This window comes from Oryctolagus cuniculus, chromosome 1 (assembly GCF_051225735.1).
Source record: "Oryctolagus cuniculus isolate XC-2025 breed Fujian yellow rabbit chromosome 1, ASM5122573v1, whole genome shotgun sequence".
NCBI lineage: Eukaryota > Metazoa > Chordata > Mammalia > Lagomorpha > Leporidae > Oryctolagus > Oryctolagus cuniculus.
The window spans coordinates 103,804,322-103,829,029 of NC_142867.1; the positions used below are offsets into that span (position 1 = coordinate 103,804,322).

General features: G+C 47.5%; 2 protein-coding genes across 8 annotated transcripts in view; one reads left to right on the plus strand and one right to left on the minus strand.

The window, feature by feature from the left end:
• Positions 1 to 24,292, plus strand: part of SIK2 (salt inducible kinase 2) — a 149,094-nt gene extending 124,802 nt beyond the window's left edge. For 2 of the 4 annotated variants that reach the window (XM_002708396.6, XM_089333711.1), the window contains 8 exons: positions 6,107 to 6,271; positions 13,478 to 13,706; positions 14,478 to 14,762; positions 14,906 to 15,069; positions 15,627 to 15,734; positions 17,040 to 17,131; positions 18,020 to 18,589; positions 20,003 to 24,292. In XM_002708396.6, the coding sequence (XP_002708442.2) occupies positions 6,107 to 6,271; positions 13,478 to 13,706; positions 14,478 to 14,762; positions 14,906 to 15,069; positions 15,627 to 15,734; positions 17,040 to 17,131; positions 18,020 to 18,589; positions 20,003 to 20,027 (1,638 nt within the window). In that variant the 3' untranslated portion in view covers positions 20,028 to 24,292. Of the gene's footprint in view, positions 1 to 6,106; positions 6,272 to 13,477; positions 13,707 to 14,477; positions 14,763 to 14,905; positions 15,070 to 15,626; positions 15,735 to 17,039; positions 17,132 to 18,019; positions 19,775 to 20,002 lie in introns of those variants that run through there. The other 2 variants (XM_008261575.5, XM_089333710.1) reach the window with 2 other exon arrangements.
• PPP2R1B (protein phosphatase 2 scaffold subunit Abeta) overlaps positions 2,077 to 24,708 on the minus strand; it is a 57,429-nt gene continuing 34,797 nt past the window's right edge. The window contains exons 16-17 of one of the 4 annotated variants that reach the window (XM_002708458.6): positions 22,356 to 22,456; positions 21,227 to 21,378 (exon numbers count right to left, since the gene is read on the minus strand). In XM_002708458.6, coding sequence (XP_002708504.1) covers positions 22,391 to 22,456 — 66 coding nt within the window. In that variant the 3' untranslated portion in view covers positions 21,227 to 21,378; positions 22,356 to 22,390. Of the gene's footprint in view, positions 2,561 to 15,439; positions 21,379 to 22,185; positions 22,457 to 24,708 lie in introns of those variants that run through there. The other 3 variants (XM_089333719.1, XM_089333730.1, XM_089333726.1) reach the window with 3 other exon arrangements.

The following is a 24,708-nucleotide window of genomic DNA, read 5'->3' on the forward strand; positions in this document are numbered from 1 at the left end:
GTTTTTATTTGAGAGACAGAGAGATTGAGCTCTTATCTACTGGTTTGCTCTCCAAATGCCTACAATGGCCAGACCTAGGCCAGAAACTGGGAACTCAATCCAGGCCTACCCCACGTGTAGTATGGACCTAGCTATTTGAGTCATCCCTTCTTCTCCCAGGTTCTGCATTAAAAGAAAGCTAGATTCAAGAACCTGAGCTGGTTATTGAACCCAGGTACTCTGACATGGGATGAGAGCATCCTGACTAGCAGCTTAAACTGTTGGGGCAGATGCCCACCCCAAATGTCTTCATTTGTGTAGCTTCAATCTATAATGTTCTGACTGTGAAAAAATCACCTGATGATACACGTCTCAGAACATTGTCCCTTCATTAAGCAACGTGATTATATAGTGCTATTTAAAAAGTTGGAGTGACAAGATGAAGCCATGTTGTAAAAAGCTTTGCCAAGGTGAAGAGTTACTTATAATTCAGGAAGCAACTGGAAACTACTGAAAGCTGTTCAGCAGGAAAGTGATAGCATTAGATCCATGCTTAAAGTACTTGATCTGGTAGCCTTGAGAAGGATGGGCTGGATGGGGAAGAGAAGAAATTTGGAGAGAGCTGCTAGGAGATCATTGTGGTAGTTAAGATGAGAAACACTGAAGGCTTACATCAGTAAGGTACTGGTGAAAGTGAAGAGGAGGAACCAAGTAGAAAAATCCTTCCAGAGGTAGTCTCTTCGTGAACGTAGCAGTGGTTTGGAGAGTCAGCTCAGTGTGGTGGTTAAAAACAAGGCCTCCAGCAAATTCCAGATTCTGCCATTTAAAGTTTCTTAAGGTCTTTTTCTGCCTCAATTTCCCAAGTGTCAAATGGTGATAAGAATAGAATGTTGTGACAGTATAATTAATTAATATTTTTGAAGTGCTTAGAGCAATACCTGGCCTATAATAAGTGTAGTAGTAAGTGTTGGGGAGAAAGGGACAGCAATGAGTTGAGTGACAGATGACTTCGCTCTGGATTCTGGGCCTGAGATAATAATGTGGTACTAACCGAATTGCTTAGGTAGAAGATCTGAATCCCAGCAGAAAGACTGGAGCTAAATAAGAGTGGTTTGTTGATGTGCCGTATTAGGATTCCTTCCACTTTTGTGAGTAATTGACTTTGGTCAAAGTGAAATTAAGAGCAAAGGAGTTTGGACTTTGTATTTCTTTCACAGCTTTACAAAATGTACAGGGATGCAGTAAAAATTTGCAGTGGCTTCTCCAGAACATGTTAAAAACCAAAGAAGTTAAAATCTTGATTTTGGTGTATTTTTATACACACTTCATATATTAAATAATGTGAGTATTGATATAAATGTGAGTAAAGTAATGTATTTGTACAGTTTTTGATGATTTGGATTAGAGTATCTAAGCATTTGGAATCATTCACAGTTGTAGGTATTGCTTTCAAGACAGGGAGGGAGATAAAATGAGAATCCATAAGTTGGTGTTATAATAGCGAGGTACAGGGATGCCTCTTCCCTCTTGTAGATGCCACCAGGCAACTGGGTAGGAAGCAGGAGCGCTCCCAGTGCCACAGCAGGCTTCCCCTGCGAGTCCCTTTGTTCTTCCTAAGCATTACACCAGGGAGGGAGTGGCAAAGGGTTACATAAACAGTTGTTCCTACGCACGCGTGTATGTTATTGTACATGATATCCTTTCATATCTAGACTTTAAGCAAATTCCCTGGGATATCTCAAATTGTATTTGATTTGGCTTGGGGTTTATATGTGTGGCACAGCTTCTTATGTTTGATAACTTTATTTTTTATTACCATCGTGAGTTTCGTTTCACTTTATGCACTGACCCAAGTCGTCATAGAAACTCACTTACTATAACGTAAAATGTCTCTAATGCAAATAGAAGTCTTCAAGCTTATCTCGAGTGCCCCCTGGATGCTAAGCAATAGGCACAGGAAGAAAATACTCGCTTCCTTCAGAGATTTCACGTCCAAAGTTTTAGCATTGGACTTATTACACAGTTGACTTCACTGTTTTTATGAATATAAATGTGCTTTTAGAAGCACTTTCTCACTTTAATTCTTTTATGTTCTAATTTTTTTTAAGTGACAAATCACTTGTTACTTGATACAGCAGTAAGAAATTGAGGAAACAGGGCTGGCACTGTGGCACAGCAGGTTAAGCTGCCGTCTGCAGTGCCGGCATCCCATATGGGTGCCAGTTCGAGTCCCAGCTGCTCTACTTCTAAAGATTCAGCTCCCTGCTGGTGCACTGGGGAAGGCAGGAAAGGATGGCCTACAGGGGAGACCTGGAAGGAGTTCCTCGCTTCTGACCAGCCCAGCTCTGGCCATTGCAGCCATGTGCGGAGTGGGCCAGCAAATGGAAGATCTTTCAGTCTGTCCTTCTCTCCCTATAACTCTTTCAGATAAATAAATAAATAAATCTTTAAAAAAAAATAACTTGAGGAAACAACATAATTTATTACAAGAACCACATGAACTGTGGAGTTACACAGACCTGGAGTTCCTTATGGAGCTGAGTGACGTCAGGCACGGCAGCATCTCTTGAGCGCCTGTGTCCTACAACATAAAATGGAAATAGTCATAACTACTACATAAGATGGCTACCAAGATAAAATTAGTTAACCTGGACCACCAGTTCAGTTCAGCAGAGGACTTACATGCCAGGCACAGTCCCAGCCACTGTGGCCTCAGAGGTACCCAGGAAATAATCCCTGCCATTAAGGAGTTTGTCAACTAGTGAAAAATCACCTGTTATTATCTAGAAGACAGTAGAATCCCATCTTAGATCCATTTAGAAAATGTCATGCCTTTTTCTCATGAAATCTAACCACTTTTTTTTTTTTAAGATTTATTTATTTATTTTTAAAAGAGTTACAGAGAGCAAGAGAGAGACAGAAAGGAATCTTCCATCCACTGGTTCTTTCCCCAGATGGCCTGGCCCAAAAAGGCAGGCTGAAACCAGGAGCCAGGAACTTCTTCCAGGTCTCCCACAGGGGTTTCAGGGTCCCAAACACTTGGGCCATCTTCCACTGTTTCCCCAGGCCATAAGCAGGGAATGGATTGGAAGTGGAGCAGCCTGGACTCAAATCGGTGCCCATGTGGGATGCCGGCACTGCAGGCGGCAACTTTACCTGCTGCACCACGATGCTGGCTCCTCTAACCACTAGTTTTAACAGTTCTTCCACTCCAATTTTCCACCAGTATGTGCAGACAAAAATGAAACAATCATCCCAGTTTCTTAATTACCCACTAGAGGTTGTCTTCTACAGCTAGAGGAAAATGTATTATATGTAGGGCTGCTGTAACAAAATGCCACAGACTAGTGGCCTAAACTGTAGAAATTATTTCCTCGTAGTTCTGGAGGCTACAAAAGCAAGATCAGGGTGCCGTCAAGGTTTTCTGGAAAGTGCTGTCTTCCTGGCCTGTAGGTGGCGGCCCTCATACTGTGTCCTCACACGGCTTTTCCTCTATGTGAGTTGGAGTGAAAAAGATCTCTGGGAGCTCTTCCTCTTTTTATAAGGATACCAGCCCTAGAGAATCAGGGGATCCTTATGACGTTAAACGTTATCTTCATACAGGGTCTGTCTCCAAAAATAGTCACATTGAGGGTGAGGGCTTCAACTTAGAAATTTGGGAAGGACACATCCAGTGTGTGACAGCTATTTGCCTATTGAAACAGTAACAATTTTCCCATGGGAAGGTACATTATTTTCACTTCACTGGTTCTGGAAAACACATATTCGGAGGCAGAGATTCACAGCATAAACATATGGTCTAAACAGTGATCACAGCTTGTTGGGTATGATCATTGTTTATTGCTATTCTTGAATCTAATAATATCTGCTTACTTGGATATTAATCTATAGTTTATTTCAATAACATAGTCTCTAATCAGCTCCATAGTGCTGTCATGGCATTTGATATTTATACCCTCCCTTGTTCCAAAAAGATATGTTTAGTCCGTGCCTAAAACCTATCATCCCATTTCCTAGGAAGTGATTGTCACAACAAAACACGTTATTCCTCTGTCCTTACCAAGTTCGCAGTCAGCTGTTGTACTCCAGGTCAGATGTAAAAGTGGTCGAGGAGAATGTGCTGTGCTAATCTGGCACTGCACAGCCCTGCCATTTACAGAGCCAGAGCTAGCAAGAGGCAGGGACCGGAAGGGGTCCGCAGATTGTTGTCATGTTGGCATCTCATTTTCAGGCTATCTTCTTCAGGTGCTGTCTTAGACTATTCTTACACAAGGAGCACCGCGCTGATCCGAAGGCAGGAGCCAGGTGCTTTTCCTGGTCTCCCATGCGGGTGCAGGGCCCAAGCACTTGGGCCATCCTCCACTGCACTCCCGGGCCACAGCAGAGAGCTGGCCTGGAAGAGGGGCAGCCGGGACAGAATCCGGCGCCCCGACCGGGACTAGAACCCGGTGTGCTGGCGCCGCAAGGCGGAGGATTAGCCTAGTGAGCCGCGGTGCCGGCTCCACTGGTTCTTGAGATGGCTGCAATGACCAGGGCTGAGCCAGGCCAAGCCAGGAGCTTCATCTGGGTCTCTTACGTGTGTGCAGGAGCCCAAGCACTTGGGCCTTCTTCCACAACTTTTTCCAGGCCATTAGCAGGAAGCTGAATTGGAACTGGAACAGCTGGGACTCAAACTGATGCCCATATAGCATGCTGGCATTATAGGTGGCTGTCTAACCCACTAGGACACAAAGCTGACCCAGGGACCTGTATCTTTTTTTTTTTTTTTTTTTTTGAGAGGCAGAGACAGAGAAAGGTCTTCTATCCACTGGTTCAGTCCCCAAATGGCCACAACGGCTGGAGCTGGACCAATCTGAAGCCAGGAGCCTGGAGCTTCTTCCAGGTCTCCCACATGGTTACAGGGGCTCAAGCATTTGGGCCATCTTCTACTGCTTTCCCAGGCCATAGCAATGAGCTAGATCAGAAGTGGAGCATCTGGGACTTGAACCAGTGCCCATATGGGATGCTGGCACTGCAGACCTGGGCTTTAACCCACTGAACCACAGCACCAGCCCTAGGAATCTGTATGTTAAGCAAAGCAATCAACCAAGACTGAAATGTGCAATCTGACTTGGACTGCAGGTATCCCAAGCTTAACCCACCATGCTATAATGCCCACACCATATGATTCAACTTCTATGAACTATCCATAGTATTTGCAAGGTACCAAGGATCACAGGGTAGAGGAGATAAACTCCAAATGATTTTTTGAAGGAAGAGTTTGTGGTGCTTGTTTACTTAGGTACTTAAAAGGAGCTATAAATAAGGGACTAAATACCATCAGGAACTTGCTATGGAAGACTGACTAGTGGAGTCTAACTTTCTCAGCCACAAGTGTCCCTTCTTCCCATGGGGCCAGCAGGCTGTGTGTCTCCTCAGGGGAAGGAGGACACCACTACCACTTCTCTTTTGTTCCTTTTCCTATATCTTTGCCAAGAAATGCATACCATCTCATACCCTTGTACCCTCCATACCCCAAAAAGGGCAGAGAGAAAGTTGAAGTACTTATACTTCAATGTGATTTGTACTGTAGTCAGTTTTGGGTGTCCGTGTATCTCTGGTTCAATTTTGAGCTCCAAAGAACAGAGACTTTTCTTTATATTTCCAAGTTGTATAATATATGAGGCACTTTAAAAACTTGGTGGAAAGCAGAATTTAAAAAGTTGATTTTGCTGTAAAAATATTTTGAAATCTGTAGTTTTTCATAATACACATTGTCCATGATCTCTTTGAAGATCCTTTGCCTATAAAGAGCCAATATATGTTTATAAATTAAAACAAAGAGCATCCCTCAATCTCTTCTAAAGACTGGCCTTCTTGCACTTTCACCTGCGTGAAAGTGGGGAACCTCATCGTGGGACAAGAATGAAATTCTGTACAACCTGTTTTAGGGTAACTAACTGCCAAGCATGCTTCAAACTGATACCTGTACTATACATATATTTCATTAGATCTTGTCTGGAATTTCTGATAAATTGCCATTTAGATTTTAATTGCCCCAGGAAGAATTATTTTATTCTAAGAACTGTATATGTTTATAGAGAAAGTATTAACATTCGCAGCGTGTCTCCTCTTGTCATATTTACAGGCTCAAACCGTGGGAATCCCAGTGAGCGTGCATTCACCGAACATGAGGCTGATGCGATCCACGCTCCTCCCACAGGCTTCCAATGTGGAGGCCTTTTCCTTTCCGGCATCCGGCTGTCAGGCGGAAGCAGCATTTATGGAAGAGGAGTGTGTCGACACGCCAAAGGTACTGACATATGGGAGACTAGGACTTGCAGGATGGCCCACAGAACTGTGGTTGGGCTGCTTGGCCTTTGTTGAGCCTCATCTTTTTCTCAAGTCACTTAAGATTGTTGTTTTTGTGAAGAATCTGAGAAAAATCTCTAGGGCCAAACTGTCATTGAGATTTATCATATGACTGTTAGTAATGTAAGTCAGACTTCCAGTGTGCTTCTTTCTCAAAAGCCTCTCTCCTTCCATATCCAGTTCCTTCTCTCTTTACATAACTAAATGCCACATAAGTGTGTGGGGTGTTTTTTTTTTTCCCCTACCAAATTACAGCTCTGAAAATGAAAAGTACACTACTGTGCTGAATTGGACTTTGTCTGTATTGTTATTATTACCTCTTTTCCGCCCAGGGTACAGCAGCTACAAAATGCTGGGCCATCTTTTTTGATCAGTTAACCGTCTTTGTCTAGTTTGCACATGCTTGAGGGGGATAAATCTGCATTGATGTACTGCATAGAATTGGCTTTTCAGATACAGAAGATGAGCTTCTCTGATTGGGTGGGTATTTGTTTAACTTTAACATGTGCTGCAGATGCCTAGCACTGAGTGATGTGCACAGAATCATTGCTGGGTAGCAAAGTGTCAGAAAAGGCTGCAGGTCTTGGCATGTGCTCAAACTCTGCTCTTACTGCCTGTGTAAACTTGGACAAGGTGACAGATGCAGTTCTCACTTGTGCAAAATGAGAATAACAATTTTATCACTGTTGTGATGATTAATTGAAATAATGTATGTAAAGTTTTGGTCCAGTTAGAGATAATTGGTAAATATTCCTTTCCTGTTGTTTTAGCCTCTTTAGGTAACAAGATGAGTCATACTTGAACTCTGCCTCACAGACTGTTGGGCTATGGTTTAGCAGAAGAAACATTATACATAGTTAAAGACAGCATATGGGGTACTTTATTAAATTGATGAGGGATAAAATATGATTGGGTTCTGAAAGAAGTATAAATCAAAGACTAGGAGGAGGCAGGGGAAGTTGCTTTTAGTTACCTGATCAGGAAGGTCTGAAGGCCAGCTGTCAGATCTGGGAACCAAGAGGTGGGTAGAACCAGGGTGAGTGGAAGCTGGGGTGGGGGATCTTCAGTGGAGGGAAAAACTTGAGGGAAATCAAATGTTAGGAAAGCCTGGGTTCATCTCAGTAAGGGCAGTGGTTTAGTTTGCCCGAGTCAAAGGGCATCTAAAGGGAAACTGTGGTATACAGGTAAACAGGGGCCAGTGTTGTGCTTGGTGGGTTAAGCTGCCACTTGTAATGCCAGCATCCCATATCTGAGTGCTGGTTTGAGTCTTAGCTACTCCACCTTCAGTCCTGTTCCCAGATAACACTCCTGGGAGAGCAGCATAGAGTGGTCCCTGCCGCCCTTGAGGGAAACCAGGATGGAGTTCTTGGCTCCTAGCCTTGGCCTAACTCAAACATGGATGTTATAGCCATTTGGGGAGTGAAGAGTGAACAAGCTGATGGAAGATATTCATATTCTCTGTGTGTGTGCGTGTGCATGTGTGTCTTGCTCTGCCTTTCAAACAAATAGTCAAAACAATAATAGTAAATCTGAACAAACTAGTTGTGAATGGCAAGCCAAGCAATTCGATCCTGCTCTCACGGTGGGGACATGTTTAAGTAGGAATGGAAACAATGTTCCACGTCTAGGAAATGACTTTGATCCATGTGTGCTTCAGAAAATTAGCTGGATGGATGCCTAGCAGGCATTCGATAGGGGAGAGACTTGTGACAAGGAAAATGGAGAGATAATGAGAGCAGTCATGGGACTGGACAGGAGGGAATGACATCAGTGACAGGTTTAGATAAAATTGATAGAATATCGGGCTCTGAAGCAAGTGAGTCCGAACAGGCAACAAGACTTTGAGCTGACTGGGAAGTGAGCGTTATTTTCAGAAACTGGGGACTCTGGAGGTTGGGCAGATTCAGAAGATGAATGATGAGTTTAGCTCGCGCAAAGCCAGGAGCCAGGCTGCCACAAGCAGTCATTCAGCCGGGTTGCTGGCCACAAGTGGTTAGTGTCCGTGCCCTGTGGACGAGACCACTTCCTGTGGACAGTCTGTTTTGTCTGCCTGTGGTTGCCTAGTATGTTAAATAACCTCATAAATTACTACTGCATTCCCACTCAGAAAATAAGACATAAATTAGGGCAACATAATTCATTTATGTCGAAGATCTAATTCCCTCAAAAAATTTAAATGTTGTCTGCTAAAGGCTTGTCTGTGAGGGCATCAGGCCTGAAACACAGATTGGGCGCTGTCTGCTGTATTATATAGGGCAAGCTATTTTTAAAGCTTGTGATTGTTACCGTAACTAGGAAACAGACGGGAAATGAATGATTTTGCGAAAGTTATAGTCAGTAGCTAGATGGTTTATTTGCATTCATGGGAAGAACAGCGCCATGCTGGAACTGGCCACCCACACTGGCAAGTGCCAGCCTGACAAGCAGCCAGGCCACAGATGACCGCTGGACTTAACTGGGGACCATGTCATTTGTGTCCCTTTTCCCTACCCACTGCCTCTTTGTTTGGGGCCCATAGATAAATGTACACAGAAAAACTGCTAGATGAGCAGCTCCTTCTTTGTTCTTACTGCTTTTTTATGTATTTATGCAATATACTCACCTGTTTTCTGAATGAATGCATCACAGCTATGTGTTTTGCTGCCCTTTTTTTTTTTTTTTTAAGATGTATTTATTTTGAAAGTTGAAGTGAGAGAGAGAGGTCTTTCATCTGCTGGTTCATTCCCTAGGTGGCTGCAATAACCGATGCTGGGCCAGGCTGAAGGCAGGAGTCAGGAACTTCATCTGGGTCTCCCACGTGGGTGGCAGGGGCCCAAACACTTGGATCATCTTCCGCTGCTTTTCCAAGGTGCACTAGCAGGGAGCTGGATCAGAAGTGGAGCAGCTGGGACTCAAACCAGTGCCCACATGGGATGCTGGGGTCTCAGGTGGAGAATTTATCAATCACACCTCATCTCTGGCCCTGCACTTTTATTTCTGAAATCTAATATTTTACAAATTGTAATTTAAAACTGAAAAAATGAAGCCAATAATAATCACACATGAAAAATTCAGAGAAGGAAAAATTTATTTATCCATAATTCCATGACCCAAATGTTATTAGAGATGTTGGCAGCCAGGTAAGCATAAAGTGTCTCAATAGGTAGTTCAGTTTTTTAGAACAAAGTTGTATTCTATTGTGTGTCATTTTGTGTCTTGCTTTACATATGATATCATGAGCATTTTCTCCATTTCTGAAATGTTCGTTCAAAGTGTGAGTCTGAGCAGCTAGCTGCCTTAACTGTTGCACCAGAATGCACCCCGCCTCACTGCTCTCCTGTTGTTGGACATCACATACTCCAGATTTTTTTCACATCTTTATATATGCTGAAGGTGCCGGCGCTGTGGCTCAGTAGGCTAATCCTCCGCCTTGTGGCACCGGCACACCAGGTTCTAGTCCTGGTCAGGGCGCAGGATTCTGTCCCATTGCCCCTCTTCCAGGCCAGCCCTCTGCTGTGGCCAGGGAGTGCAGTGGAGGATGGCCCAGGTGCTTGGGCCCTGCACCCACATGGGAGACCAGGAGAAGCACCTGGCTCCTGCCTTCGGATCAGCGTGATGCGCCGGCCGCAGCGGCCATTGGAGGGTGAACCAACAGCAAAAAGGAAGACCTTTCTCTCTGTCTCTCTCTCTCTCTGACTGCCCACTCTGCCTGTCCAAAAAAAAAAAAAAAAAAAAAAAAAAAAGAAAGAAAGAAGCACCGTTATATATGCTGAAGGTAAATATTCTTATCTAAATCTCTGACTCTACCTCTGATTATTTCTTTAACATAAATTTCTAGAACAGAAAATGCAGTGCTTTGCTTCTTGGCCTGGCAATTTGTTGATTTTAGTTTGCCTCAAGATGATAAAAATACTTTAAAAGGAAGTGTGGTAGTTCTCCCATGCTTTTAAAAATTTCATTATAAAGCATTCCCTTCGGTCAGATAATAATTAATTAAAATATATTACATACCTAATATTAAGAGTGCTGGTTTGGTTCTTTTTAAAAAAAAAAGATTTATTCATTTATTTGAAAGGCAGAGTTACAGAGAGGCGGAGCCGGGGGGTTGAGGGGAAGAGAGAGAGAGAGAGATGGATGTGTTTTCCATTCACTGGTTCACTCTCCAAATGGCCACAATGGCCAGAGCTGGGCCGATTTGAAGCCAAGAGCCAGGAGCTTCTTGTGGGGCCCAAGCACCTGGGCCATCTTCTACTGCTTTCCCAGGCCATAGCAGAGAGCTGGATCGGAAATGAAACAGCGGGGACTCTAAATGGCTTTATCCACTACGCAGTAGTGCTGGCCCTCAGAATGCTATTTTTTATAAATTATCTTAATCTCCCAAACAATAACTTTTTCCCATGTTACAAATGAAAGAAAGTGAGCTGGATAGAAGCATGTCTCCTAGTAAGGAATGGAGCTAAGGTTAAAGCCTGCAGCAGTTCAGGAGATGCCAGGCACTTAGGGTACAAATTCAGTGAGGCGCGTTCCTGGCCTCCGCGCTCACCGGCTGGGGGTGTGCTTTGGCCTGCTGTGTTAGTCTGTTCAGCTGCCACAACAAAGTACTGCAGCTGTGGCGTCCAGCAAGTCCAGAACCAAGGCTGAGTTGTTTCTGGGGAAGGTCTTCTCTCTGGATGGCAGGTGGCCACCTTCTCATTGTGGCTTCTGTCCTCACATGGCCGTTCCTGTGTGCCTGAGGCCGGGCTCAGTGTAAGCTCTCTGGTGTCCCTCTCTCCTGAGGGTACTACTGTCAGATAGGATCCCTGCTCTCTTAGAGACCCATCTTCAAATACAGCCACCTGGGGGGTATGGCTTCAACAGATGAATTGGAGACAGGGGAGATACAAGCATCCAGCCCATCAGTCTTCCCCAAGCCAGTTCTTGTCCTGATGGTAAACTCAGGGGCTTTCTCAGTCAGTGGTGGGGTCTCTGAAACGTTCACTCCATGGTCTCCTACAAGGGATGTGATCAATGAAGCTCAAGATAAAAACAATGTACCAGAAAATGTACCTTTCCCTCACGTTGTATTTTGAAGTGCTGTAATTTATAGTTAGCCTAGATTAGTTCCTAGAGAGAGCATAAGATCTTTTTGTAGCAGCTTAGGTCATCTAGATAGATCAGCGCAATAGGTCAGTCACAGAATGCTAGAACTGAATTTAGGCTGTTGAATCAAGTCCCTGTTAAATGGGCAGGCCAGGGTGGCCTGCTGATGGGCTGGCCCACAAAACTGAACTTAAGGCTGAAAAAGTGCACACCTGTTAACCATGCGTGGTCCCCACCCTGCTTTCCTGATCACATCAGACAGCGACATTGTCTGCCAGCTGCTGTGGATGAGAACTGAGATCCTTGCCTTCTAGCTTTCCTGGGAGGAGAGCCATTCCTCTTGTGGTCTGAATGAGGAGACATTCATTAACTGGTAACTTCAGTAAACTTATAAATTCTGGGGACAGCAGGGGATTCTGAGTGATTCAGAAAAAAAGGTGTTTTTCTCTGTTAAGGGGGAAAAAGCCTGTTTGTGTGCTGTACACTGTAGGAATGTCTGCTAAGATTTCAGCTGAGGCTGTGGGTGTAAAGATGCTCAGTAGATAATTACTTGTGACATTCTTTTCCCTGTTGCTTTATTCATTTCTAAATCTTCCCTGACTAGCCTTGGAAAACTATATTAGTCAACAGCTAAGGAATCCAGGGTAATATAACTTCTCACAAGGCCATTCTGTCCTGCAAGATAACTATAAAGTATAGCCCAAAAGGAAGAAAATGTTAGCAAGGGAAGGGCCAAGGAGAGGATCAGAATCGCAGGCCAGATCTTAAAGTTTTGTTTTCTGGTGCCTCGGGGCAGATTGGTCTTATCTGGGAAGAAAGCATTTGCCACTCCTTTAAAGACCACTCATCACTTTAAAACCTTCTCCTGCCTTAGCCACCTGATGGGAGTAATGGCTCTAGCCCCAGAACAGTTTTTATGAGTAACCATCCCCTCCCCCATGCAAACAAAGATCTGAGTCACTCATGGTTTCCTCTCCAAATAAAGGGCCTTGCGGGGCTGTCAGCTTGCTTGCCATAAGAGGAAAGTATCCTGTGTCTGGCACGGGGATGCCCGCATCACCTCTCACATGCATGAGCTTCCCCTGCTTCCCAAAGAAACAACAGCTCTACCTAGTGTACTCCAGGTGTAAGTGAGCTGAGCGTCTCGTGACTGGCTGTTCCTGAGCATCTATTCACAGGAGAAAATGCATTGACTTCCATAGGGGAATAGTTAAGGTAATGAGGTAAATAAGTGCCTCCTCGCTGGGACTTGGACCAGCCAGAAAGACTCACGATCACAGCTCCCTTCTGTGTGCTCTTGCTGCCTACTGTGCGGTGCTTTGCTGGGCAGCTGCCCTGCGGGGTGGAGTGCGGCCCGGGAGCTGCGCTAGTCCTTCTGAGTAGGAACTGTGGGTTCTGAATGTGCGGCAGAGGAGCAAGTTCTGTGCGTTGGGGCCTATTAACCTCTGCTGGAATTTGGGGCCTGTGAGTCATTGTTATTCTATAATGGAAGACTCTGGCTGTTTGCCATTTGAATTTTTTTTTCTTTCAGTCCTTTTTGTGGTATCAGTCCGTCTTCAAAGAATTCATACTTTCCATTCCTCAGGCACATAAGACCAATTAAAGATTAAATCAAATGGGCAGGTACTTACAAACATAAAAGTATGTTTAGAAGCTTCTAGTCTGTTCTGTGGTTGGATGTTAGAAGAATGTTGATGTCTGCTCTTAGCTGTGAGCCGTGTAGTTTGAAGAAAAAAACAAAAGATCCCATCCTATCCCTCTTCAATTCCCTTATTTAAAAGCTGTAACTGGTAAGCCCTGAGCTAATAGACCCCTGTCCATCTGGAAACCACTAAAAAGTTGTTTAGTGTAGTAACAGTGACTCGGTAACGAGAACCTGGGTGGCAGTGCCTATTCGGGTCCTAATGAGCTTCCTCTGCCCCTGAGTGCTGTGGTTGATTTGCCTGAACTTCTAACCTGGGTACATCTGTAATATTTTTACTTAATTTCTCATTTGCTACGAGACATGGCACTTTTTTCCTTTGTGGGTTTTCCGGGTGTGTCAGCAGAGCCGCAGCTGATGGCTTCCTCTCACACCCCTGACATACAGGTGAACGGCTGTCTGCTTGACCCCGTGCCTCCCGTCCTGGTGAGGAAGGGATGCCAGTCACTGCCCAGCAATGTGATGGAGACCTCCATCGACGAAGGGCTGGAGACAGAAGGAGAGGCTGAAGAAGACCCCGGCCATGCCTTTGAAGCATTTCAGTCTACACGCAGCGGGCAGAGACGACACACGCTGTCAGAAGTGACCAATCAGCTGGTGGTGTTGCCTGGGACAGGTATGACCGCAGAGGTGCACCAGGCTAAGCTTCAGTGTAAGGCCGCCACAAAACACACCCTACACCAGAGTAAGGGGAAGGGTTTATTGGTGGGGGAAACCCGACAGACCGGAAGGAAGGAGTAAAGAAGGAAAAGAGAGCGAAAGAAAGACAGGGAGAGAGAGCCATGTGTTCAGGAACAGGTTCTGTTACACCTTTGCCAGGGGGTGGGCAGGGAAGTAGAAGCAGCGAATCCCATTAGGGTAGGGGTGGAGCTGACACCTGTGGTTGGGCCATGTGACCACCTGGCTTCCAGCCATGGCGGCGGGGGCTAGAGCCTAGGATGGTGTCAGGGTGCAGATTGCGCCGTAGATAAGACTGTGCCATTTTACCAACACACAGCACTATCTCGTACTCCAGGCACCACGGAGTGGGGATGATCCCGGCAGTGCCCAGACTTTAGTCTGTGGCTCCCCTTACGGAGCAGCTTCAGCAGGCTCCAAGACAAGGCCTGCTCAGCAGCCACAGACGGAAATGAAATGTCTCTGAGTCCCACGTAACTCCTAGGAGTCATCCGAGTGGCGTGTGATTCATCAGGGATTCTGGCTCTTTGGGAGCAGAGATCTTATGGGTGCAGCTTCTAGAATGTTTCCCCCACAGAATCTCAAGATGATTAAACGGTTCTAAAAAGACGTCTGCTGTGAATTGAAGGACATGTGGCTGTCTTGGGGCGCTTGTGCCCTGTTCAGATGCTGCTGCTGTTGGTTTCATGTGCTTTGTTTTCTCTAAAAGGGAAAATCTTCTCCGTGAGTGACAACCCCTCCCTTGACAGCGTGGACTCGGAGTATGATATGGGGTCTGTTCAGAGGGACCTGAACTTTCTGGAGGACAACCCTTCCCTGAAGGACATCATGTTAGCCAATCAGCCCTCAGCCCGTATGCCGTCTCCCTTCATCAGCCTGAGGCCCACCAACCCGGCCATGCAAGCCCTGAGTGCCCAGAAGCGAGAGGCCCACAACAGGTCGCCAGTGAGCTTCAGGGAGGGCCGCCGGGCGTCAGACACCTCCCTCACTCAAGGTGACAGCTTTCTCCCCGGCCTTTCAAGCCCTGAATGTCACAGGACTGTGGGAGGGGGGAGGGGGCAGTTGTCACCTCGTCAAAGTGAGCACCAACAGGCCTTGTGTTTTATCTGAACTGCTGGTCTTTGTACTGTCTTTCAGGAATTGTAGCATTTAGACAGCATCTTCAGAATCTGGCTAGAACCAAAGGAATTCTAGAACTGAACAAAGTGCAGTTGCTGTATGAACACATGGGACCAGAGACAGACCCGAGCTTGGCCTCAGCCACGCCTCAGCTCCAGGACCTGGCCAGCAGCTGCCCTCAGGTGGGTGTCCCGAGCTCTTCCCACGATGGCTCGGAGAGGAGAGCGTGAGCGTGCACTGTGTTCACGCAGAGCGCTCCCTGCCGTCTTGGGCAGGCAGGTGCTTCTGGGAAACCCACACCAGAAAGCTTTCCTTGTTGCCACCACCTGCCACTGACACAGCCAGCCAGGCTCCTCCAAGTGTCCACTAGAGGCCCAGACACCCGCCAGCCAGCCGTATGTGGGTGACTCATAGTCTCCCTTGAACTCCCCTGCACCACCCACACCCACACAAAAGAATCCACGTCAGTCACCCAAAGGAGAAGCTTCTTGCCACTACTTGTGATGTGATTTGTCACATTATTATTCATGCTAAAAATACAGTAAGCAGTGCTATTTTTCCAATCCTTTTTATTTGGGGTCTGTTTTTAGTGCATCAGGGATATTGTAGTAGTCAAGACTTGGAGTGTTATGTCTCACAGTTAGGATTTCTCTTGGACACTGCAGAAGCACTTACACTGAGCATGGGAACATTTTGCACGTGGCGAGTTAAGCACAGGTGTCACCCTCTTGCTTCTCAGGAGGACGGTCCTCAGCAGCAGGAAAGCGTGCCGCCGCTGCCTCCCAGTGTGCATCAGCTTTCCCAGCGGCAAAGCCTGGAGACCCAGTACCTGCCGCACAGACTCCAGGTGGGACCCTCCCCCTTGTTGCTCGGCTCACTTTGTTCATCCAGCACCTGCTTCTGCACGGCCGAAACCTGCTTGGCCTGGCAGGCCTGGCATTTAGTTAGGGTGGCTCTTTCCCTCTGTGTAGGCAGGTAGGTTTGACTCGGCACTTCTAGAAACATGTTAGGGTCTGTGCCGGCAGTGGGAAAGCATTTGTCCTCAGGCCCTGGGAGACACTGAGTGGTAAGAATGGGAGACCTGGCTTCTTTGTTAAGATTTATTTATTTGCGAGGCAGAGTTACAGAAAGAGAGAATCTTCCATCCACTGGTTCACTTCCCAGATGGCCACAATGACCAGAGCTGGGCCCATCAGAAGCCAAGAGCCAGGAGCTTCTTCCGGGTCTCCCACGTGGGTGCAGGAACCCAAGCACTTGGGCCATCTTCCACAGCCTTCCCAGGCCATTACAGGGAGCTTGATGCAGAAGTGGAGCAGCCAGTACTCAAACTGCCACCCATATTGGATGCCAGTGTTGCAGGCAGAGGCTTAACCTACTACACCACAGCACCAGCCCCCTAAACAAACTCTTAATGAATAATATAGAAATCAAAATCTCATAACCACAAAGTTTTGAGTCCTCTACACTGGAGCATGAACATCTTTAAAGATATATAACAAACACAGATCCCATAAAGAATTCATCATGCATTCAGCAGGTGCCAGGGCCTTGTTACCAAATTTAACTCTACTTTTCTCTCTCTCTCTCTCTTTTTTTTTTTTTTTTTTTTTTTAACAGATAGAGTTTAGTGAGAGAGAGAGACAGAGACAGAGAAAAAGGTCTTCCTTCCATTGGTTCACTCCCCAAATGGCCGCTATGGCCAGAGCTACGCCGATCCGAAGCCAGGAGCCAGGTGCTTCTTCTCGGTCTCCCATGCGGGTGCAGGAGCCCAAGCACTTGGGCCATCCTCCGCTGCCCTCCCGGGCCACAGCAGAGAGCTGGACCAGAAGAGGAGCAACCAGGACTAGAACCCAGAGCCCATATGGGATGCCAGCACCACAGGCAGAGGATTAGCCAAGTGAGCCATGGCACCGGCCCCTCTCACACAATCCGAGGAGTTTCAGAAGTGGAAAACTAGTGTGCTAGATCTGAGGCAGCCCACACCTGCTGGCCCGGCCCTCTCCCAGGGTCTTGATGGGCAGGTGCCAGTCTCTTCATCCCGTATGGGCTCTGGAGGGCACAATTGGATTCACAGTCCAGGCAGAAGCAGTCTGATGACTGAGTGTTCATGACAGCATGTTGTCACGATTGTGTTGTTTCTCCGCTCTTCCAGAAGCCCGGCCTCCTGTCAAAGGCTCAGAACACCTGTCCGCTTTATTGTAAAGAACCACCACGGAGCCTTGAACAGCAGCTGCAGGAACACAGGTGAGAGGGCCTCTGGCCGAAAAAGTCGCTTCCTTTTGTGGAAGCTTGGAGACTGCTGCATGTGTTATCCTTTGCCCCTCGTGCTTACATCCACCCGGAAAGCAGGCTTTGATGCCAGGCCCACAGGCTTCTCAAGCGTGATTGCTGTGAGGATATTCTGGGTCCATGGAGTTTGGGCTCGTCAGGTGTAAATGGCCTTAAAATGTGCATTGATTTCCTTTTCTTCCATCGGTTCCTCTTTGGGATAGGACCAGACCTGAGCGGTCAGAAGCAGTGGCCTCAGGCAATTTAAGTCAGACCACAGAGAACGTCCCCAGGCCTCACCTGAAGCAGCTTGGCCAAGACAGAATTCCCCGAATCCATCGACCTGCAGAGGTCTAGGCCTCATCGCCTGACCACTGCCCACCATGGGTGGGAAATCAGCCTCTAACTTTATGCGGAAAAAAAGTCTTAGAGAAAATGCCTTTGTGCTCAGGTTAGCACTGAGGGGTCAGTCAGAACCAGAGGGAACAAAACATGAGATGAAGTTTAAGAAACCCAGTCTGACTGGTTCCTACTCCCGCTCACCCTTTCCTTTCATGGAAAGGAGAGGAGTGGGGCCTGAAGGTGCCCGGCTTGCATTCACGGGAGCATTTCAAAAACAGCTTGGTTTGGGAAAAAACAGTTAGGTTTATTTGGGCATAAACATTTTTGAGATTCATGCATGTTTGTTTCATAATACAAATTTTCCATGAAGTTTTTGAAGGCTTTTTGTATGGATGGATTTCAGATACTTTTTGCACTAAAATAAATTTGCTGTTTAATTCCATTTTTCCATGAAGTTTTGGAAGTCCCTGTGTATGTTCAAACTGCCGTCATGTGACTCTTCCTTCTGATGTGTCACTTTAGGCTCCAGCAGAAACGGCTCTTCCTCCAGAAGCAGTCTCAGCTGCAGGCATATTTTAATCAGATGCAGATAGCAGAGAGATCCTACCCACAGCCAAGTCAGCAGCTGCCCCTGCCCCACCAGGAGACTCCGCCACCATCCCAGCAGCCCCCACCGTTCAGCCTGACCCAGCCCCTGAGTCCCGTCCTGGAGCCTTCTTCCGAGCAAATGCAATACAGCCCTTTTCTCAGCCAGTACCAGGAGATGCAGCTGCAGCCCTTGCCCTCCACGCCACAGCCACCACCTCCGCCACCGCCACCGCCACCACAACAGCCAGGAGCTGCTACAGCGCCCTTACAGTTCTCCTATCAGACTTGCGAGCTGCCCAGTGCTGCTGCTCCTGTGCCAGACTACCCCGCTGCCTGTCAGTATCCCGTGGACGGGGCCCAACAGAGCAGCCTCCCAGGGACAGACTGTCCCAGGAGCTCTGGACTGCAAGAGAATCCCTCCAGCTACGACCCCCTAGCCCTCTCTGAGTTACCGGGACTCTTTGATTGTGAAATGCTGGACGCTGTGGATCCACAACACAATGGGTATGTCCTGGTGAATTAATCTCAGCCCAGGAAGTGAGGTGGGTCCAGTGAAGGAAGACTGTGTGTTTCTATTTTTATTCCAGCCTTTTAAATGTAAAGCTTATTTTCTTGCCCTCTCCCTAATGGGGAAAAATCAAGTCACCCAACTGGAAACAGAGGGCCTGGCTGGGGTGGGTGTTGCTTCCTCCTGGCTCTGTCCCGCCACAGTTTTCTGCGGCAGGTGCTGGAACCTAGTTGTAGGCTGCAGCTCATGCCCTTAGGTCAAGTGGAGCAAGATCTTGAGGGAGGTACCAACAGATGTTTTTATGAGATGACAACATTCAGATCTAGGTTTTATGCAGAATTATGCCTGTTCATTCTTGAGGGAAACCCTGGTCAAAGCAAGAAAAAGATGTGCTATTGCATTTATAAATAGGGCAAATAAAAAGGCAATATATTTTCACTGAAGCCAAGCAACAAACATACTGCTTCAAGGCAAATCAAGAATACATAATGGAATTTGATGTGCAGGAAATAAAGGAAAGCTGTATTTTGTCATCTTAAGTTCTTAGCTGCTAATGCAAGTTGTCCCCAAGGCCATCACAAAGCAGTGGAGTATCAGCTCTGTTTCCGGGACCACTAACAGCTGGTGCTGACCCCTGAGCCGGGCAGTCGTTTCCTTTGGGAAGCAGGTGACACACCTCTTCAGAAGAGGCCGCTGGGTTACACTGAGGACTACAGAGATGTCAGGAGAGCCACTGCAGTGGGGGCCGAGGCGAGGAGAGTACCCGCCCTGGGCCAGGGCAGGCGGGCTGCTCCTGCAGTCTCTTGTGGAGACTTCTGGCTTGGGCCAGTTGGTCTCCAGAGGATCCCTGGTCTCTCTGCAGTGTAATAACTCCTTTGACTTTACACCTTATGTTGCTAATAGTTTCCTGAGCTTTGTATATTTGGACAGTTTCATATAGGGCTTAGAAACCATAATGACACAAAAATGACCTTTGATGTCCCATGTGAAGTGGTAGTGCTGTGCCTTTCTCCCGGAGATCATGCTTTAATTCTTTCTTTTCTGTAGAAACCCGGTTTTGCATTTATGTCAAGGCTAAATCCAAAGTCACTTCAGAGTTTGTTTTCCACCATGTGGGAATCAGCATTAATTTCCTTAAAATCTTGACTTGTAATGAAATGTTCAAGTATTCACAGCAATATTCAGAGAACCACAGATGTGTTAACCGTTTAAGCAGATCATCTGCCAAACCCCTGACATTATTAGTAGAACCCAGCCCTTAGTCCATTCATCATAGGAAGTGAAAACTAGATGCTCCAGCTAATTTCCTGTATACCTAGAAGTAATGAGTCATCTGTCACGCGGAGACTAAAACCCAGGTGTTACAAATCCAGTATTATTTATAAAAACTATTAATTTCTATCCTTTAGAATGGCTTGTCCTGTCAGCAGATGAATGCGTTAAGCACAAAGCGTCTTCCTTAAAGCACAAAGAAGAGAGCTACTCCACTGATGCTGCATCTAGAAAACACCTTTAAGTTGCCTTTCCTCTGTAGTAAGTGTCCAGACAGGTGAGGGGAGCATGGCAAGCCTAAGGAGTCTTCTGGCCCCCCCAGTGTGGGTGACCTGAGCAGTCCTTGTTGCCAGCTGGACAGTGCCTCACGGTGGCCACCGGTGCCAGGATGCTTTGCTGAGGTGCTCTGCCTGGAGTTGGACTCAAGGACTCAGCAGGAGAAAGCAGTGGGGGTGGGGGGACCGTCATTTTTGTGATTTGATAACAGGCAGTAAAAATCCAGGAAGGATGAATTATGTTCCTTTTATGGGTTGTTTATTCCTCCTTGTGCTTAAGATGGATGGTGTCATGAAATAGAGAACTTCATTTCATTTAAGAGATCATTTCATTAAGATCTCTAATCTGTTTTAAGTCTTTGCAAAATAAGCCAGTTATAAAACGGCTTGATTTGTTTAGACTGAAGGAGGATGTTTTCCCAAAATGTACTACAGAAGTGCTGTAATATTTAAAAATTAGAATGCCTTCCAGATTGAAAATGGGACCGCTCATTTCAGAACTGCAGGAATGGCACAGATTGGCATACGTGGCTGCCCCCACCAAGGCTGCGCTCCTTAGCCCAGGAGACCCAGGAACTCCGGCAGGGCAGTTAGGCCGACAGAGTGAGTGCTGGGAGGCTGAAGGGCCCAGAGCGAGCAGGACGCAAGCGCAGTAGCCAGGCCTGTGGCAGTCAGCAGAGTGGAGGCATGGCGGACACTGGCCTGCAGAAGGGCAGACCAGGCCGGAGGCTGGGTTCTGAGCTCCCGGTTTGTTTAGCTCATTTCAAGCAGAAATTGGGAAACTCTGCAGCCACCTTTATTAGCTGAAACGTAAGCGGGGGAGAGGCGACTGGTTCTGTGTCAGTCAGCTGTCCGCTGGGAGCTGCCAGCAGTTTGCTCTTCGTAAACCCGTAGCAACACTAAGGCGGCTTACGCCACTCTACTTACACGAAATACTGACTTGCTTTCCAGTCTGTTTCATGTTAGCAGTGTGTACACTACTGTATAATAATCATTTGCTTTATTATCTTGTAAACCAGGCTCCTCTGAAGAGACTTTGGTGAGATAAATGCGAGGTAAAAATTTCATCCAGCAAAAAGTGCAATATGTGTGGTACTTTTTTATTTTTGTGTATGTTCTCTCTTTTTTTTTTTAATCCAGGGGTATTAGTCTCTGCTTTGGGAAAAATGCACTAGTTCTGCATTTCCAGTTGGGCAAGTGTGTCTCTAGTATCTACATGCAGCTGATAATGCTGGTCCCTGTAAGGCAAACACAGCATGTGAGCACAACAGAAAGGGGGCGGCCGTCCCACTTCTAAATTCCTAGTAAGCTACACTGACCAGCCCCAGCCCTCCCCTCGCCACTTCTGCCCACCTGCCACCCTAGGCCAGGGAAGGGACCAGCGGTTCCTGCACCCACCACCCAGAATCTACCGCAAGGGTGTCACTGGGAGGACTAGAGACGGGACAGAAGGACCCACAGTGCCACAGTGTGAGCACGCCCCTCCTCCCTGCATCAGACCTTGCCTCCCCAGAATCGAGAACTCAGTGGTCTACACCACGTCCTGGGGCCGCAGGCGTGCGTCAGAAGCTTGGGATTATGACGGAACAGCCCTCAACTCCTGTGCTCCTGCCTGGCTCTGAGCCCTACAGGAACGGGGCACCCTGTACCCTTATGGGGAGGGAGAAAGGACCACCCTGTGGGAGACCACCCCACCCCTGCCGTCAGCTCCAGGCCCCTACAGAAGGGACTTGTCAGGGGACCGACCTCTCCCACACACTGGGTGTCCTTAGAGTCTGTGGCAGAGAGATTTACAGAATTCTGCCAAGTTGAGAGGAGGGGTTGTTCTCAGCTGGAGAGTGCCTGGGTGACCGGCAGAAGAATGAAGGGCCGTAAGAACCGCCTTCTAGCCACAGTTGGTCTAGGGTCCCTGGAGTGAGGGCGTTGAAACAGCCTCTGGCTAGGTGACCTGGACGGAGTGAGTGCTGCTGCTTTTGTGAGGGTCTTCCAACCTCTGCGGAAGCCCCAGGTTCTTAAATATATTGGGATCAGAGTTTATCTGCCTTGGATGACATTTTAAAACTTCTATCGACAGTTACACTCAAGCTCCCTGTAAGGCGTAAAGAAAACTGATAGTGCAAGTAACTTTCACGTTCCTCCTCTAGAGACAAAACGTAGGTCATTTGACAACACTGGTCCCAGTGGATAGTTGCAGAATCCCTTTGCAGGGGCTGACCTTTGCCGCACGGGTACCCCTACACTGGGCTGCTTCTACTGCCTCCTTGGAAGCCACCCGCGCCGTTCGGTCTCTTTGTGCCTAGACATCAAAGGTAAAAACTGCAGAACAGGTAGTCAGTTGCAATCATTGTTTAGGCAGGCATCTTTGATCATTTTGTTTCTGGAAATGTTTTCTAGAACTTCAAGAGTGATGCATGGAGAGCAAGAACTTTCTAAACGGAACAGAAAACAGTTGTAAGAAACCGTACCTCCCTTCTAACAGGATGGGAAACGAGTACAAAGCTCTCTGCCACCCTGAGGGCGGCAGGATAGACAAAGTCAGTGGCCTTTCAAGGCCCATTGGGCCTAGAGTCTAATCTCCCAGTGCCCTCTCCCTTTTTACCACTCCCTCCCCCCCCCCAGTTAAGGTGTGGCCTGTTCAGTTCTAGAAGACTCTTGGCTGTCCTGGTTGCATCACATCCCGTGCCCACCTCTCATCGGAGCAGATTTCAACACGTTTGGCAGAGTAAGCACATACTGTTGCGCAGATTAAGAACCGGGCCACAGCCCTGCCCACAGACCTGGGCGGCGAGAGTTCCAGCCGGCCCGCCTGCCCGCCAGTGAACAGAGCACCTTCCCAAGTGACCTCTCCTAATCCTCAACCACCCCGCGCGGCAGTCGAGAGATCCTGTCCCTGTCTTTGTGGCCCGGGGAGGCAGGGCTCTCGTTAGCTGACGTGCTTCATGGAGGTCAGGCGCGTGTGAGCGCAGGGCTGGGACTGGGCTGACTGGCATCTTGATTGGGTTTCTGGCTTCTTACTCTCTTTCCCTGCTCGGTGGCAGCTGAGTCTTTGCATAGGCGAACAGCTGTATAAACAAAGCCCCCATGTTGGCCAGGCGCGGCCACGCCCCCCACGTGGCAGCCCCCTGCCTCCGGCAGAGACGCCCTTCAGGTGATGACTGCCGCTGTGCAGGGGGCCCCGCATCCATTCAGCAAGGCTGTGTGCGACAGACCCCGTAGACAAGCTGGCCTTTCGCGTCCAGCAACTACAGGTGTTCGGGCTCCTGTCAAAGGCATTGCACGCTAGAGTAACTACCGACGGCCGCCTGACGGCAGGACACAGCCTGCTCTACCGCTAGGCAGCTGAGCTCACGGCCAGCTCAGGAAGGGCGCTGCTCGGGGAACCACAACCTTACAGTCCTTGTCAGCGAGTCTTCTAGACACCTTTAGAGTTAGAAAAAGAACATGCTCTAATGGGAGAGGTTGTCTTTCCAGATGTGGGTAAGGAGGGAGGAGCTTTAAAAACAGACATACAAAACCACATCCTTGAAAAACAGGACCCCTAACTGGAATGTTACACCTGTAAGCCCAGGGACGGGACTTGCCTCTGGCTGTGAGATGCCTGCCTGGCCACAAGTAGCGAGTAGCTCGGTCAAGGAAGTAGCCTTCCTGCTACTGATGGGAAAAAAAAATCTGCCTTCATCAAAACCTCTGAAGGAGGGAAAGGCAGAGAGAAAGGAGGTTTGCTTCTCTTTGGGGGTCCAACTTTAAAATCTAGAGAGGATATTTGCACTTTGTAGAAAGGGCAAGATCATTGCTTGTTTCTGAAGGAGGAGGGAGGTGTTGGTGGATGTTTGGTCTGTGAAAGAGTTACTTTTGATAAATTAACCTAATTGTAGTTATTTTTTTCTGTGTGCTTTTTTTTAATTACTAAGAAAAAATTGGTGAGTTCAATAGCTTTGGTATTTTGAATGCAAATCATAATAGCACCAATGTGGGGGGAAAAAAATCAAATTGTAGCCCGTCACTCAATGTTAGAAAATTGCCTAAAATGCAGTTTAATAAATGATCTTTGTACCAAATGGCAATTTAAATAGGGTAATTTTCTGCAAGGAAAATGTACTGTTTTTATGTTTCCAACCCTCTTGAATTAAAATAAAAACAACTTGTTTTCTATACGTGTGCTATGAATGTCAGGCTAATGAGACAGGGCCTTTACCTCAGCAGGTGGAATTCTAAAAGCGTGGCCAGCGGCTGAGCTTTCCGAGCCCTGGTGCTCATTTCAAGCCGCAGAAGAGGACAGTGGACGATATGTTCCCATTGACGTCAGCAGGGTAAATACCACACCGCTCCAAGTCGCCGGAGAGCACATTAGCCACTGCACACCGCTGACGGAAGCGCTGCTCGCCGCAGCCTGCACCCACAGGGCCCCACTGGGCACTGCCAATTAACACTCCTTGAGTTTAGTCTTGGGGCAAAGCCCATGGGCCAAGGGCCTCGTGCCACAGGAGGGGGGGGAGGCAGGCCTGCGGGCCCTTGTCCATGTCCCCCAGGGCAGGCGAGCTGTAGGAGGGTGGGGGGCTCTGAGCAGC